The sequence below is a fragment of the Hippopotamus amphibius genome, chromosome 7 (assembly GCF_030028045.1).
Source record: "Hippopotamus amphibius kiboko isolate mHipAmp2 chromosome 7, mHipAmp2.hap2, whole genome shotgun sequence".
NCBI classification, from domain to species: Eukaryota; Metazoa; Chordata; class Mammalia; order Artiodactyla; family Hippopotamidae; genus Hippopotamus; species Hippopotamus amphibius.
The window spans coordinates 102,663,565-102,679,745 of NC_080192.1; the positions used below are offsets into that span (position 1 = coordinate 102,663,565).

Below are 16,181 nucleotides of genomic sequence, written 5' to 3' on the forward strand. Positions count from 1 at the left end.
GGGTTTCAAATTTTAAATGGTTAAGTTGCTCTCACATTGATAGATTTTTCATTGCATTTCAGATCATACGTATATTTGAAAAAAATTGTTTTGAATAATTTTCCCTGGAAAAACTTTTTATAATGCTATCTGATCTTTTTCTTACTTTCATTTTTATTTAATATGTACTATGAAATAGATCTGATTTTTTAGTTTTGCAGAAATAAGGTTAAGGTGAATATAACAAGTGTTTTTGATTCTTTTAATAGTATCTTATAAAGTATCTTGTTTGTGTGTGACCTGCGATGCTAATTCTTAAAGGTGTTTTATTAATTATAAAGATAATAAAGTATTTTTTTAAATTCTGTATGTTTCAGAAAACTGAAAAAAGTGAATTTCTAAATTTCTTCTACAACCATTGTATGCATGTCCTCACAGCACCACTTTTGACCAATACTTCAGAAGACAAATGTGAAAAGGGTAGGGCTTCTTACTTACCTGCTTATGACTTCTGTTTTAAAAGAGTGTGATAAGTATCATATCTAACAGGCACTTTACTTGGTGCTTTTTATGACAGGGAAATTACTACTGAAAATTTTAAACTGCAATATAAAATCATGATTTCCCTTGTTTCAGTGTGTCTGTGGTAGAAAATGATATAGAATACGTGGCCAAAAGTGTCACACCTTGAGAACTGTAAATACTTAGCAAAAGAAGGAGATTGTTCCCAAAGTTGTTAGAGTTAATGTTAGAGTGAGTAAATGCAGAGAGTATATTGCCTACAAAATCCAAGAAACCATCATTTTGGAGACATATTTGGCAATATAGTAAAAAAAACTCTCTAATTTCAAAACATAAGGATCAGAGGTTATTAGGTTTATCAAAAAAGTTGGTTAAAGCAGAGAATAATTAAAAAAAATAAGCTCTTTATAAATGTTTACTTTAAATGCTGCTCATTTACTGATAGTTTGTATAGGGTCAAGGCATTTTGTGTGTGTGTGTGTGTGTGTGTGTGTGTGTGTGTGTGTGTGTTTTAATTGTATTTCCATACTGCATTCTTACATAAACTGCACCCATAATTCTTCAGCTACAATTTCTGGCTTCAGTTTATTATAATGGAATGAAAACCTAAACATATTTTTTGAAGTACTCCAAGTGTAGAATTCTGCTATAGTTTTAAGTACTTTCCCTTAAGTACTTAAGTAGTCATAGTTTTGTATGTCTAAGTTGGTATCTTTTTTTAATTGAGTTCTGCTGTATTCACCTTAGCCATAGATATTACAGTTCTATGACATTTCATCAATGTGCAGTAAATTATGTAATCATATTACCACATATAACTAGTGCAAACAAAGGACTGTTTGATAAGCATACAACTCAACTTGGTGAAATGAGAAATGTGGAGGGGGCATATTCTCAGAAAATGTTGGTTAATCTGTTAAAGTCAGTTAAGAGAAAGTAAGTTAAGAGAATGTTACTAAACTAATAAAATTGTACACCCTATATAATACTATCAATTCATTTTCTGAGCTTATATTCTAGGGAACATTTATCCATGTACATGACAGATACAAGAATGTTGTTGCATTGTTCATTGTAGAAAATACAGTATATTCATATAATGGAATACTGTAATTTTGATCTATCAACTGATTATTTCTCAAAAATATAAAATTGAATGGGTAAAAAAAAGCATGTCACAGAACGTTTTGCAGAAAGTTTCCATTTAAATAAATTAAAATAAATGCATTTTGAACTTTTTTAAAATAAAACATTTCCAACATACAGAGATATTTAGATAATAGCATCACAGATACATTACTTCCTGTTGGCTTTATCAAAACAACTAACTTGTCATTTTTTTTAAGTTTTTTTAAAAGAAAATATATTACAGATAGTTTCTTATGCATTCTCATTCTACCCCACCCCCACCCCCCAGGCAATGCTGAATTTGGAGTTTATCACCCCTATGTTTGTTTATATTATTGTGACACGTATAATGTAGTATTATTTTTCACAGTTTCAAACTTGATGTGAATTGACTTATATTGTACACATTATTCTGCATCTTCCTCCTTTTTACCCAGTGCTTTTTTTTGAGATCTATCCATATTGATACCTAGAGTTTATTTTTAACTCTTGCGTGGTATTCTTTTGTATGAGTATGCTGTAATTTAGCCATCCTGCTTCTAATGTACATTTAAGTTGTTTCTAGCACTGTTATAAACAATGCTCTGATATACATTCTGTGTTTCTTTACATAAATGTGCTCTAAGATGTGAGCCTAGGAATCGAAACTTACTTATAATGTTCTACTTATTCTCTTAAAAATTCAAAGATGAGTAATTGTTAAAAATCTGTTATTTTATCAGAATATTTATGATACTGTCTTTTAATAATTCTTCATCTGCACCCAGTTCTCTAAAAGATTGCAGATAGAGGTATAATATTTGACTGAAGCTACTAATTCTTAATGGTTATTATGCAGGTAAAATGAGGTTATGATCAAAGATGTGCTTTGTATGTTGTAAAGTACTAGGGAAGTGTGAGATATTATTACTGAAGTTATTGATTTTAATTTTTTTATTAGATAATATAGTTGGACCTAACAAAAACAGCACGATTTGTCCCGGTAAGTGTGAATTCTTACCTTATGAACTAATGCAAAATATAAGATTTTTCTAATCAGAATATAATGCACTTATACAAAGCTAGGAGAGGCATATTTTCATCTGAAAATCCAAAACTAGATTTTTTTAAAGAGAAAAATTCCACTTTCTCCAATATAAAAGGTGAAAAACCCAGCTGAAATTTTGTTTTTATTTTCTATAAGTTTAGAGCTTGTTTTCTGACTTTTTTTTAAGAAGACGTCTGAAAGTTGAGGATTAGTTCCTTCTTATTTTTTAAATCTAGTAAACTAAGGCCAATCAGTTAGGAGCTGGTCTTCATAACAGTCTTATGCATAGGTATTGTTCATGAATCTGAGTATAAACACTGTTGCTTCTACTTGGAACATGTGTATCAGGTATTGACCTATTAGTATGGAAATATGCTGTGTGTACCTAGCCTCCTGTCTTTTCTACCAGGCTCAGCAAAGCTCTAGGAAACCCACTTTAAAATAAGGAAGCAATTCAGAGGTTGAATTATTAGAGATATAATGAGTAATTTCATATCCTAATTTGGGAAAGTGAAAACAAGACATTTAATTTACACTACAGAGCACTATTACAAAATCTTGTAAATTGGAATTGAGAAATTAAGAGAATTTGTTTTTAATGGTGAGGAACTAATTCAAATATTGGCTGTGGTGTTGGCTGTTACACAAATTGACCTGGAGCAAGTAAAACTCTACTTATATTTAAAGTAGAAAAGGTCTTTGAAATACTAGAATTGTATTTTGTATACTTATAGATGGTCATTCTTTTATTAAAAAGAATGCTGATTTGTTCCTGATAGCATATGATGTTCCACAAAATATTTACGTGTGTAGTCTTCTTGAAAAATAAAATAGTTGGAGTAGATGATGTTGGTTATTTTTTCTATTCTCTAAGGCTGTGATTCCATAATTTCTTCACAGCTTAATATTTTCTTGTGTAAAATATTTACAGTAGGTGTGGGTAATTACCTATACATTAAATTTTGATGTTCAAGAAGCAGTTTTAAATCACTCCATGAATGTGTGAACCAAAGCCTTTTGAGGAAGAAAAAGCTGGTATATTTCAGTAGGCCTTTCATGGATATCATGATTTGCTGTTAAAAAGATTACTGTTTTAAAATCTTGATATAATATTTTTCACTTCATATTCAAACAGCCAAAAAAGTATTTTCCTTAAAGATGTCTTTAAAGAAAGCGTATTAATTTTTCTTGGGAAATTTGTGTTGTACCACTTTAGGCAAAAAGTTTAAGGTATTTCCTCTTTACTGTGGAGTGGACCCTTTTACAGATCTGTTAATAATGACAGCACTATGAAGGAAACATTACCAAGAAAATCTCAGTGGAATGAGGGTTTTATTATTATATTTGCAGATTTTTATTTAACATTCTAGTTAGTAGGTAAAACTGCTAATACTTCTGGAGAGTCTACCTAATGAAAAAATAAAAACCTTTAGCTTCTTTGATACAAAAAAGAGGAGAAAATACAGTTTTACTTTTGCTCTAAAATATAGGATGTACACTTTATTCTCTTTGTTTAGATGTATTGCAGTGTTTATTTTCATATGATGACTTTCTTTGTAGATAATTATCAAACAGCACAGCTGCTTGCCTTAATTTTAGAGCTACTCACGTTTTGTGTGGAACATCACACATATCACATAAAAAACTATATTATGAACAAGGATTTGCTAAGAAGAGTTTTGGTCTTGATGAATTCAAAGCACACGTTCCTCGCCTTGTGTAAGTAACAATTTCAGTGAACATTCTTACAAAATGTTTTATGGAACAATATTTTTAATAGAAAAGCCTAAGTTACCCATGTGGATTTGTTTTTTTCTAGCAAGCGCATATGCTGTTAAAGAGATGATTGTGAGAAGTACTGATCTTTTGTTTTCTTTTATTTAAAGGACAAGAGGAATAGGTCATAGTGCTTCCCCTGCCCACATATTGCTCACATTTAGATTCAGTTGTGATATATAACACCATGTGCAGTGACATTTCACTAATGGAACCACTCCCACTGTCTTTTACATCTGCTTCATGGAACTGTCATTTAGTAGTGACTCTTTTTATATTTTTGAGATATGGCCTTGAAATGTATTTATATAACTCAGGTTATTTATTTGAACATGTAAAATCACTTATGGGTACCCCTTCAGTAGACCACTTGGACCAATAAAAATCAAACTTAAATGCTGATGTTTGCTCAAATGTTAATTTTCGGCAGACCCTAACTTTTCATTCCTCTTCATAATTTCAGCTACTGATAGAGGTAAAGAAACCTGCCTCAAAATAAAGAGCTTTGTGGGTTTTTTCTGAGCATGAAAATCATAGTTAAAATGTAAACATTTAATTTAATGTATAGAGAAAATGTTAATCTCCCTACTACTTCCTTTATTTTTAAGGCCTTAAAATAGCCACTGTTAACTGCCTGCACTACTTCTTTTCCATTCCTTTTTCCATACTTGTGCAGATTTATATAACATTCACACATGTATAGGTTTTCTTTCTTTTTTTTTTTTTTTAAATATTTATTCAGCTCTGTTGAGTCTTAGTTGTAGCACATGGGATCTTTGCAGCATGTGGGATGTTCGTTGCAGCACGAGGGCTTTTCTCTAGTTGTGGTGTGTGGGCTCAGTAGTTGCAGTGCACAGGCTCTCTAGTTGTGGCTCACAGGCTCAGTAGTTGCTGCAGTGTGGGCTTAGTTGCCCTGAGGCATGTGGGATCTTAGCTCCCCGACCAGGGATCGAACCTACATCCCCAGCATTGGAAGGCAGACTTTTAATCACTGGACCACCAGGGAAGTCCCAGTTTTTATGTTTTATTTTTATAGAAACAGGATCATGCTGACACACGTCTCAGCCCCTTAATATTACCCTAGGTCATTGGATATGGTGTGAACTAATATTTTTCCTAAACATGGATGAGTAACATTTCATAGAGTAGCTCTTTCACAACTTATTCTCCCATTCTTCTCTGCATGGATTACAAGATTGTTTTGGTATTTTGCCATTCCAAATAACACTGTAATAAATAGCCTAGGACATAAATCTTTCAATACTGGTTTATTTCCATAGGATAGATCCCCAGTATTGGGATTGCCAGGGCAAATGTTTATATATTTAATATATCCTTTTTCAATTTTAATTTGACATATAGCCTCCAGATTACATTAACCCAAAAGATTGAAGCACTTGACATGAAGAATGCACTCAGTGAACAGCACTCAGTGTTACTTTTTAAAATGTTATCCAGCTGATGATGGAAAATGTATTCTGTATATGTTTTAATTTACATTTTCCTTGATGACATTTTTTCATATTTCAGTGCTTTTGTATTTTATCTGTTGTGATTGCCTATTGTCTTTTTCTTAGAGCTCTTATATATTAGAGATATTAGCAGTTTATCACATTTTGGCAAAAGAAAGTCCCAGTCTCATTTGTCTTTTGTCTTTACCTTTATTTATGGCATTGTTTTCCATATAATTGCTATAAAATTCTTCATAATGACACATATGTCTTATTTTTTTATGGCTTTTGGGTTTTTTTGTCTTGCTTAGGAAAGTCTCCTATGTCCTAAATTTATACAAATATTCTCAGTTTTCTTCTAAAATTTTTATTATTTTATACATTTATATTTGTAATACATCTGAAATTTGTTTTTGCATATGGTTTGAAGTGAAGTCTAGCTTTCTTCTGGTTGGATGGGTAGTTGTGCTAACACCTTATTAAATTATATTTTCATTACTAAATTAAAATATCACTTTTGGTATGCAATAAGTTACCATATATACTTGGGTCTTATTTCTGAACCATCTGTCCTTTTATTTCACTAGATAAAAAGAATGGGAATGTTTTTTCTTATACCATTATAGTATCTGTGTTGTAAAATTTAGTATCTGCTAAGTACCTCCTCAGTTTTCTTTTTGATAATTTTCTTGGTTCTTGGACATTTGTTCTTCCACAGTAACTTAAATATAACTTTATCCAGTTCATCCTGATTGGATTCACACTAACTTTTTATATGAATTTTGGAACAGTTGATGTTCTCATACTAACTTTTCCTATATGGCTTTCTATAAATAGTCCTTTCTGAAATGACTTCGGAGTGGTCCCATTTAAATGGATATATCATAATTGAACAAATCTCCAGTATTTAAATGTTTATATTGTTTCAAGATGTCCATTGTTATAAACAGTGCTGTTTTAACTATAGCTTTGTGTGAATGTTACTTCATTCACCAGCAGTGTATGAAAGTGCCTGTTTGCTCAGATCTTTGCCAATACTTCAGTCTTTTTAATCTTAAGTAAACTATTTCTTATCCTGCTTAAAAAGGGGTGATGTTTTAAGTCTAGCACTTCTGTCCACACCTGTTTAGTGTTACAGTTATCATACATTTATACCTTATGTGGCCTATTTCTGTTTTATTTTCAGATAATATTTAGAACCTCCTTCGACAGACACAACTTCTTTTACTAACTTAGATCTGTGAAGAGAGGGTTGACATGAGAGACTGACACAAAATCAGAAATCTGTGTTTTAAAAGATGTGGCTAGTGGTATCTGTAGAATAAATTAAACTACTTAAGAGAGAGGTTACAAGTTACACATAAAAATAAGGAATTGAAATTACAGTATTTTGTGTTCCATTAAAGTTTTAGCAATAATATTACTAAATTTGTTTAGGTTTATTTAGTGAGGAAAAAGACTAGTTAAAGGGAGATATTCTTTTCAATATTCTAAAATGTAAAAAGCCAAATTATACTGCTTATTTGTTACTGTGTCATTCTTTTACAAATACAGTCTGATCTGCCACAGCACATGTTTACCAAAGGTTAAACAGCTCACAAGCAATTGGTAAACACAAGGGAGTGATGTTATTATAATCTGGAGGTAGTGTTGGGTCACAGATGATTTTCCCAAGGCAAAGTGAAAAAAATCTGTAGCTCTCTGGTATACTGGTAGCAGGAACCACTTTGGCTACATTTTCAGAAAACTTAAAAGAAGCACCTACCTCCAAAGCTCCCCCCACTCCCCTCTCTGCCCTGTCCCTCAGAGAGGTAAGGCAGTTGCAGGTTGTACCATTCCTGTCCCCTTGTCAGTGACAGTCCCCTACTGATTCTGAGTTGCCTTCACTGCATTGTCTCCATATCCACCAGCACTGCCAGCATTTGTATTGTATGGTTTTTGTGTATTTTTTAATCTCTCTGCCTTGTAGCCTACCAATTATTGGGGCTTTTGTTAGCTCTCTTCATATGTTGTACAAGTTTTGAGTGGTTTTTCCCTAATTCTATTTTTCTCAAAACCCAGTTGTTTTTAGTGCAGTTCTGCCTTTTACTTTAGAAGAACATATACATTACTTTATGTAAAAATACCTGTATAATAATTAATAGTAGTAGTATTATCAACTTATTCTCTGTATTATTTTTAATTAGGTGCTCTTCGTTTTATGAGGCGGATAATTGGCCTTAAAGATGAGTTTTATAATCGTTACATCACCAAGGGAAATCTTTTTGAGCCAGTTATAAATGCTCTTCTGGATAATGGAACTCGGTACAATCTATTGAATTCAGCTGTTATTGAGTTATTTGAATTTATAAGAGTGGTAAGTTTATATTAGAAGATTTTTAGTAAATTAAAATAATTATGTTTAGTGATGTTAATATTTTAAATTGTAAAATTGAGCATAGTATTTTAAACCATGTTTATACTATATTCTTCTCAATTCCATTTTTTTGCCAAATGTTTCAGGATATTTAGCATATGTGGGCATTTCACTCAAATATGCCATTCATGTGACCTCTGTGATCTATAGTAAGTATAGTGATAAAAATGAAGGATTGAAAAATAATTCCCTTGGTAGACAGTGATACAAGATGCATAAAAGGTTGGACATTATCATGGAATTGTAAGTTGAAGAGACCGGGAAGTTAGGTGAACTACTCCAAACTGCCTTATTTTATAGATGAGGGCTTGAGACACCCAAAGTGAATAGCTGACCTACTCAAGTGCATTCATTTGGTTAGGTGCATAGGCAGGGCGTGAAGATGTGGTGCAGCTCAGTCTCAGTCTCAGTCAGGCAACAAAAGATTTGTCATAAAAAGATCTGGAGAGAGCTTTATGTGAATAACAGGGATAAGGCAAATAACTGAAGAACCGGTACAATAAATTTACCCTGTCCCACACACTGAAATGATTCCACTGGGGGAGACGGCCACATGGTTAGAAAGAACGTGAAAAAAGCAAGTCAAAGCTAGAAATCCATTCTCTAGGTTTGTTTCTTACAAATCAGATTTGTACTGATGACACACTATTCTCATGTAAAGATTATTTGGCTGACTGGACTGTTTTTCTTAGAGTAGTCGCTTGCCAAGAGTATGGTTTGCAAAAAGGATGAAGAAGGTAGAAGTACTGTCTTTAGCCTTAGAAAAAAAGGGAACATGATTAACTAGGTCACCAGGTATCTGAACCCAGGTTCACAGTACACTACTGTTCTATGAATTAGAGATTAACTTTTATATTTTTTTTCCTTTAAAATTTTTTTGAGAAACAAATAAAATTGAATTGTAGGGTTCACAACCCCATCCCTATTCCTACGATTGAATGTTTTTCTGAAAATAATTTTGAGTGGTTGATAAATGTACATTGAATCCCAAAACTTATCTTTTTTTGTTTCAATATATGACCACAGCCATTTTACCTAGGTTTCTAATTTTTCTCCTTTGCATATTTTTTGATTAAGATGTTCAGGGGAACTAGTTTAAAGACTTAAAACTCCTTAATGCAACCAGATTATGGTGTATTGTTTAAGGAAGTGGAGTGTATATTTCTTACCAGTATTAGTCCTAAATCATAACTTATTTTTAATGATGAGCCTGCTTTGCACCCATGCATTTGCAGTGATCACTTAAAATGGTTCATTTAGAGTTTAGAATTTATTACTGTTGGTTTATTTCACAAAAATTATACCACTAGAGAACTGTGGAAATACACAAAAGGAATTCAGGTTGTTTCACCAGATATGTATATGTAATATAGTCAGTTATCTGTTTATTTTTTAGGTAAGGCTTAGCTTGTTTTGATAGCTAAACAAGACGCCATCAAGTAATATCTTTCAGTATTTGTTGAAAATATAATTTCAATATCTGCTTTCTAACTAGGTGTGCACTCTTGATCAGGCCATCCAGTCTCTCTCATAGCCTCAATTTTCCCTTTCTGTAAAATAGGGATAATAAAACCTATTTTATAGAATTGTTATGAGGATCAAGTGAAATTGTATGTGAAACTGCGTTTTAAATTGTAAAGTGCTATTATGTAAATGCAAAAAATAAACAGGCGACATAAACTAAATACATTTACCTTTCCAATGTTCATTATAGTCCCTCGCAAGGGCTTCAGTGAATTGCTTCTCCTTTTTTCCAAGTTTTCTGTGGAGTCCTGGCTCATGTATAAAGAAACTAGGACATTTATTTTTGGAAGGTGATTTTGAAAAACCTTTTTTTTTAAATCAGCTTTGGAGCTATAAAAAAATTTTTTTGTTTTTTTCCTAAAAAGCATTGTATTATATTTGAAATGTAAATTTTGTGCTTATACAGGAAGATATCAAGTCTCTTACTGCACATATAGTTGAAAACTTTTATAAAGCACTTGAATCGATTGAATATGTTCAGACATTCAAAGGATTGAAGACTAAATATGAGCAAGAAAAAGACAGACAAAATCAGAAACTGAACAGGTATTGTTTAAATATATTGCATTTATAGCCTACAAAATTATGTTCAAAATCATGTGTAGTCTGATCTTAGATATAAAATTTACCCAGGAATTTTCTTTCCATCATTGGATAGTACAGAGTTGTGTAAGAGGGTAGGATATTCTCCCTACCCTGAATATTTTATATGAAAAATTACTGTTCCATATAATAACTCAAGATAAATTTTTAGGTTAGTGTACAAACATCTTTGGAGTGTTCTCTGGTTACATCTTATATCACAACTGAAGTGATTATGATATAAGTTATATGCAGTTAAAATTACTTCAGCTCCTCTTGGTTATACATATTTATTCTCATTTAATCTGGTCAGGAATTTAAAATCGTTATTCAATATTTGTGATATATTTCTTACAGTGTACCATCTATATTGCGTAGCAACAGATTTCGCAGAGATGCAAAGGCCTTGGAAGAGGATGAAGAAATGTGGTTTAATGAAGATGAAGAGGAGGAAGGAAAAACAGTTGTGGCACCAGTGGAAAAATCTAAGGCAGAAGATGATTTTCCAGATAGTTATGAAAAATTCATGGAGACTAAAAAGGGTATTAAAATTTTGAATTTTTGATTAGTTCATTCTCTTATTTAGTATAGAAATTATTCAGTTGCTTGTGAAGTTGTGATCATAGTTTACAAAGCATGAAATACATGGATTTTATGCTAAATCAAAACCTTTTAAAATTATTTTTTTAATCTGATTTTTCAAAACACTTCATGTCTAAAATATTTTTCTTGAAACTTGCTGTTTTGTGATGCTCTTCATTTGCTATTTAGTAATCGCATTGTCTATTTATACTTTGCCTTCTGTGAACAGTGGTGGCTCTCTTTCTGTACTGAAATCTCCAGTGATAATAGAGATCATATAGATCCTTAGAAGCTGTTCAGAGCACCCTGTCATTTACAGCTGAAGAAACTACACTTAAAGAAAGTACTTTACCATTTAAAATTTTTAAATTGTTATAAAAGTTTCATAAAGATGAAATGTCAAGAGCAGAAAAATAACAGTAAAATTTCCTCTTTCATATGTTTAACTTGTTTATAAAACTAATATCTTACTAGAGTTTTTCAGAAGAACCAATCACTTTAATTGTCTTGAGAAATTACCGCTATCAGAGTACCATACCACATATACCATTTAAATGTTTCAATTCAATTCAATATAATTTGATTAATATAAATTCAAAAAATTTATATCTTGAAAGGCAAAAGCATTTCCTAGACTTTATATGTTTGTGATTTTGAATGTGAGACTTTCTAAAGGCATTTCTCATTAGTTAGTGTTTAATTAATTTCTTATTACATTTTCCTTGAAACTATTGTTACCAGCCTTACTCATTTTCCACTCATTACTGCCGTAAGTTCTTTTCACTCCAGCCTGGCAGAGCAAATAGCCTATTAAAATGTCCTAAGGAATAGGTGCCTTTTGGTAGCCAGATTCTTCTGCCTTTACTCATTACAGGCACTGCCCTGACTACTGTCAAAAGGGGCAGTGAGGCCATACTTGAAGTACTGCATCCAGTTAACTTTCATATGCAAAAATAGTAGCAGCCAGATGTTAAAGGATAGTAGTCACCTTTGCCATAAAGGAAACAGATAAAGGAACCTGGAATATTCAGAAAATAAATGACTGACAAACATGATCATAATCACTGTCTTTAGGCATTTGGAATATTACTGATTTGTGGGAGAGATTCTTAGGTTTTCACAATGAGTGACGAAGTGTAGCCAGTGAGTGGAAGCTGCAGAGAGACAATGAAAGGAAGAGTCAGACAGCTAATGAATCCTTGGAAGGGTCCTAGATATAGCAGTGTAGAATTCTAGCGTAGGATGGCTGATCTGTTACATGAATCTTAAGGTCCTTTCTAATCCTGAGATTTCTTAGACTCCAGCTAATAATACAGACTTATCACTGTACACATCATGCTTCTATCCTCTTAGCTCTTACCAAAAAGCAAAAGCAGTGTTTTATAAGTTTTTAAATTACTGTTCTTTTCAGATGCTTCGACTTAGCAATATTTACTGATAAAGATTCAAATTTTTACATTTGCTTTAGCAAAAGAAAGTGAAGACAAGGAAAACCTTCCCAAAAGGACATCTTCTGGTGGCTTCAAATTTACTTTCTCCCACTCCACCAGTGCTGCTAATGGAACAAACAGTACAAACAGTAAATCTGTAGTGGCTCAGACACCACCAGCAAGTTCTAATGGATCCTCTTCCAAAACTACAAACTTGGCTGCATCAGTAACAGCCACCAAGGTATGTGAAACTGCTCTATACACAAACAAACTTTGCTTTTTGCCTCTGTAAAATTATTTCATGTTTCCTGAAGAAAATTTGGATAATGAAAATAATTTCAAAGAAGAAAAAAAGCTGCACACGTCATCAGAGAATATGACTGCTAACAATTGATTAACTTTTCTTTAGGTATATGGGTTTATCTGACACTTAATTACAATAAGAATATACACTTATTCTTTGTATAAGCACAGTTCTGTATCCAGCTTTTATTTGTGATAAGAATTTTTCTGTTATTAAAACATTGTTGTTGACTGTAGAATTTCCTTTTATTTAGCTGTATCATAGTATTTGTAAGCATCCCCTCCCCCCCACCAATATTTTGGAGCACATAAGTTGTTTCTGGTATTTCACTGACTACTGGTGTTATTGCATTTTAAATTATTTTCTTGGATAGATGAGAAGAAGAATGTTTTCACACATATTGTCAAATTCCTCTCCAGAAAAGCTATACCAGTTAATGTTACCATAAGCATTGTATGAGTGTGCTTAGCTCACTGCAGCTTTGGCAATATTATTATAATGATCTTTAATCTTTACCAGTTAGGTAGAGGAGACAGTACATATCTCATTCCCAGTTGTGTCATTTGTTACTAGTAAGGTTGAATATTAGCCCTTTGAATTTGGTGTTCTGTTGTCTGTTCATAGTCCTGCCTTTTTAAAACTGGTTTATATTTTTTTAAATATTGTTTGGTTAAGAATATTAACCTTTTCATCATTCGCATAGCAAATGTATTTCCCATTGGTTACTTTTTTATGTGAATAAGTACATAAAAAGTTTTAAATTTTATATAAAATTTTTTCTTTCATTTATATTATTTTTATATGTAATATATCCTTTTCCCCAAAAAGGAATGGCTTAAAATAAAAAGTTATAAATAAAGGACAACTGTTACTCTAAGGGTAGAAGGACAAGAGAAGGCCATAGTAGAAAACCTAACTTGAAGTAGTATTTCTTATTTTGAATACAAAATACAAAGCTGAGTTTTTTTTTTTTTTTACAAAAGTGTAGAATCTTCCTTCAGTATTATAGAAAGGTGGGCTCTTGACTAAAGATCACAGAAGTAGCATTTTCAATGGGATTCTTCTGTTTGTGAAACACAGTTTATGTTATTGAACAAAAATTCTTAAATTTTCATTTTTTTGATAGGACAATTTAGTGTAGTATTGTGACACTGTATTAAGAATATTTGCTGTGGAGTTGTATTGCTTGGGTTCAAATCTTGGCTCTGCCTCTTTCTAGTTGTTTGACCTTGAGTAAATTATTTAATCTCTCTGGGGCTTAGTTTTCTCATTTTAAACAGGGATAAAACAGCACCTCCTTTATAGGTTTGTTATGAAGGTTAAATTATTTAATAAATGTAAATAGAGCTTAGAACACTATTTGGCACATTCTCGATATATACTAGCTTTTTTTAAAAAAAATCAAAGTAATATATACACATACTTTAAAAAGGCAAATAGTATTAAAAGTATTGAAAAAAACAGTCCTCTTTTCTTCTCCATAGCGAAAACTTGGAACTCTTCTAGCTGTTTCCTCTGTTTCTAAATAATATGCTAATACTGCCATATTGTTTTACCACTCCTTACCACATCCTCACCCTTATTACTCTCTGTATCACAATTTTTGGTTAAAACAATATTTGATAATTTTATAGCTATAATAACAATATATTCTTCATTCTTTAATTTTTTTCCTGCTTTTTTTTCTATACTGTTTTTCTTTATAACTTTTCTCCTTTTATAGAGTAAATAATTGCCACCATTTTTTCATTTGTTGCAACAGTTATGTGCCTGTTACTTAATTCATTCAGTATCTCTCAGGTTAGTTTCCACAGTCTCCTCTTTGCAGACATCTCTCTTGAAGTCCCCCATCTTGTCCCAGCCTAGATTGGTTGCTCTCTAGACTTGCTGCACAGCTGTTGTCTTAAGGCTGCCTCTGCCCATCACCCTGATACTTTCTTTTGCCTTTCTCCTTTTCTTTATTGATTGTTTTCTGGATCTCAAGTCTCTGTTCTCTTTCTTGATTTTCCATCTCATTTTGTTGGATCATACCCTCTCTGTTTCCTGACAAAAGAATTCCATGAAACATAAAGTTTGAGACCTTGCATGTATGAAGATGTTTTTATTGTACTGACATTTTAACTGAACATACAGCCAAATGAGAAATAATTTTCTTTCAAAAATTTGAAGTTGTTGCTGCCAAGAAATCCAGAGACATTCTTGTTCCTGATCCTTTGTGTGTGGTTTTATTTTATTCTTCTTGGAAGCATTTGGAGTTTTATCCCTGTATTCTGAAATTTGAGGATGATATACTTTGGGCATTCTTAGCTAAACAGTCATGACCTTTAGTTTTGGGATATTTTATACTCTTTCACGATAGCCTATTGTTTGGTATTGTTTGGATATTGGGCCTTGTGGATTTATCTTATAATTTTCATAATTTTTCTCTGCTATTACTTATTCTTTTGTTCTATTTTCTGGGTTATTTCCCTAAGTTTTTAATTTATTGTCCTTCCAGATAATTATTTATGAACACACAAATCAAGTGCAAACACATATTTCACCTTTTTTGACACTAACAGCAGATTGCCGAATACATTTATTTTACGTTTTTGGGGGGAAAAGATAGAGAAATAGGAATTGTTCTTGGAAAACTAATTGCTCAGTCACTCAAGACTGTCACAAAAATTTGATATTAAGGAAGATAGAAGCACACAGAGTAAAGCACTAGTTATATTGGCTCTCAACCTTTTTCAACAAAATCTGACCACATTTCTAAGTGAAAGCAAGTTCTTTATCACCAGTGGCCCTTAAGCCATTTTCACCATCATTGTTTGTCAGGTGTCCTGCAAGGTGATTCAGAGATAGATATATTAGAGAGAGAGAGAGAGAGATTCTTTTCCATTATAAGTTATTACAAGATATTGAATATAGTTTTCCTGTGCTATACAATAGGTTCTTGTTTTGGTTATCTATTTTATATATAGTATTGTGTATATGTTAATCCCAAACTCCTAATTTATCCACCCCCCCTTCCCCTTTGGTAACCATAAGTTTCTTTTTTATGTCTGAGTCTGTTTTTTGTTTTGTAAATAAGTTCATTTGTACCATTTTTTTTAGACTCTACATATAAGCAATATCATGATGTTTTTCTCTTTCTGACTTTACTTCACTTAGTTCTGTAATCTCTAGGTCCATCCATGTTGTTGCAGATGGCATTATTTCATTCTTTTTTATGGCTGAGTAATAGTCCATTGTGTATATTTACCACATCTTCTTTATCCAGTCATCTGTTGATGAACACTTAGGCTGCTTCCATGTCTTGGCTATCAGTGCTGCAGTGAACATTGAGTTACATGGGTCTTTTTGAATTATAGTTTTGTCCAGATATATATCCAGGAGTAGGATTGCTGAATCATATGGTAACTCTATTTTTAGTTTTTTAAGGAACCTCCATACTATTCTCCATAGTGGCTGTACC

The 16,181-nt window shown here is 32.2% G+C and overlaps 1 protein-coding gene across 3 annotated transcripts in view; it reads left to right on the forward strand.

The window, feature by feature from the left end:
• The window catches only part of PPP4R3B (protein phosphatase 4 regulatory subunit 3B), a 63,542-nt gene that overhangs the window by 39,070 nt on the left and 8,291 nt on the right, over nt 1-16,181 (forward strand). For 2 of the 3 annotated variants that reach the window (XM_057743586.1, XM_057743583.1), the window contains 7 exons: nt 357-459; nt 2,570-2,611; nt 4,217-4,375; nt 8,070-8,239; nt 10,230-10,369; nt 10,763-10,947; nt 12,456-12,658. In XM_057743586.1, the coding sequence (XP_057599569.1) occupies nt 357-459; nt 2,570-2,611; nt 4,217-4,375; nt 8,070-8,239; nt 10,230-10,369; nt 10,763-10,947; nt 12,456-12,658 (1,002 nt within the window). The remainder of the gene's footprint in view (nt 1-356; nt 460-2,569; nt 2,612-4,216; nt 4,376-8,069; nt 8,240-10,229; nt 10,370-10,762; nt 10,948-12,455; nt 12,659-16,181) is intronic. The other variant, XM_057743584.1, reaches the window with a different exon arrangement.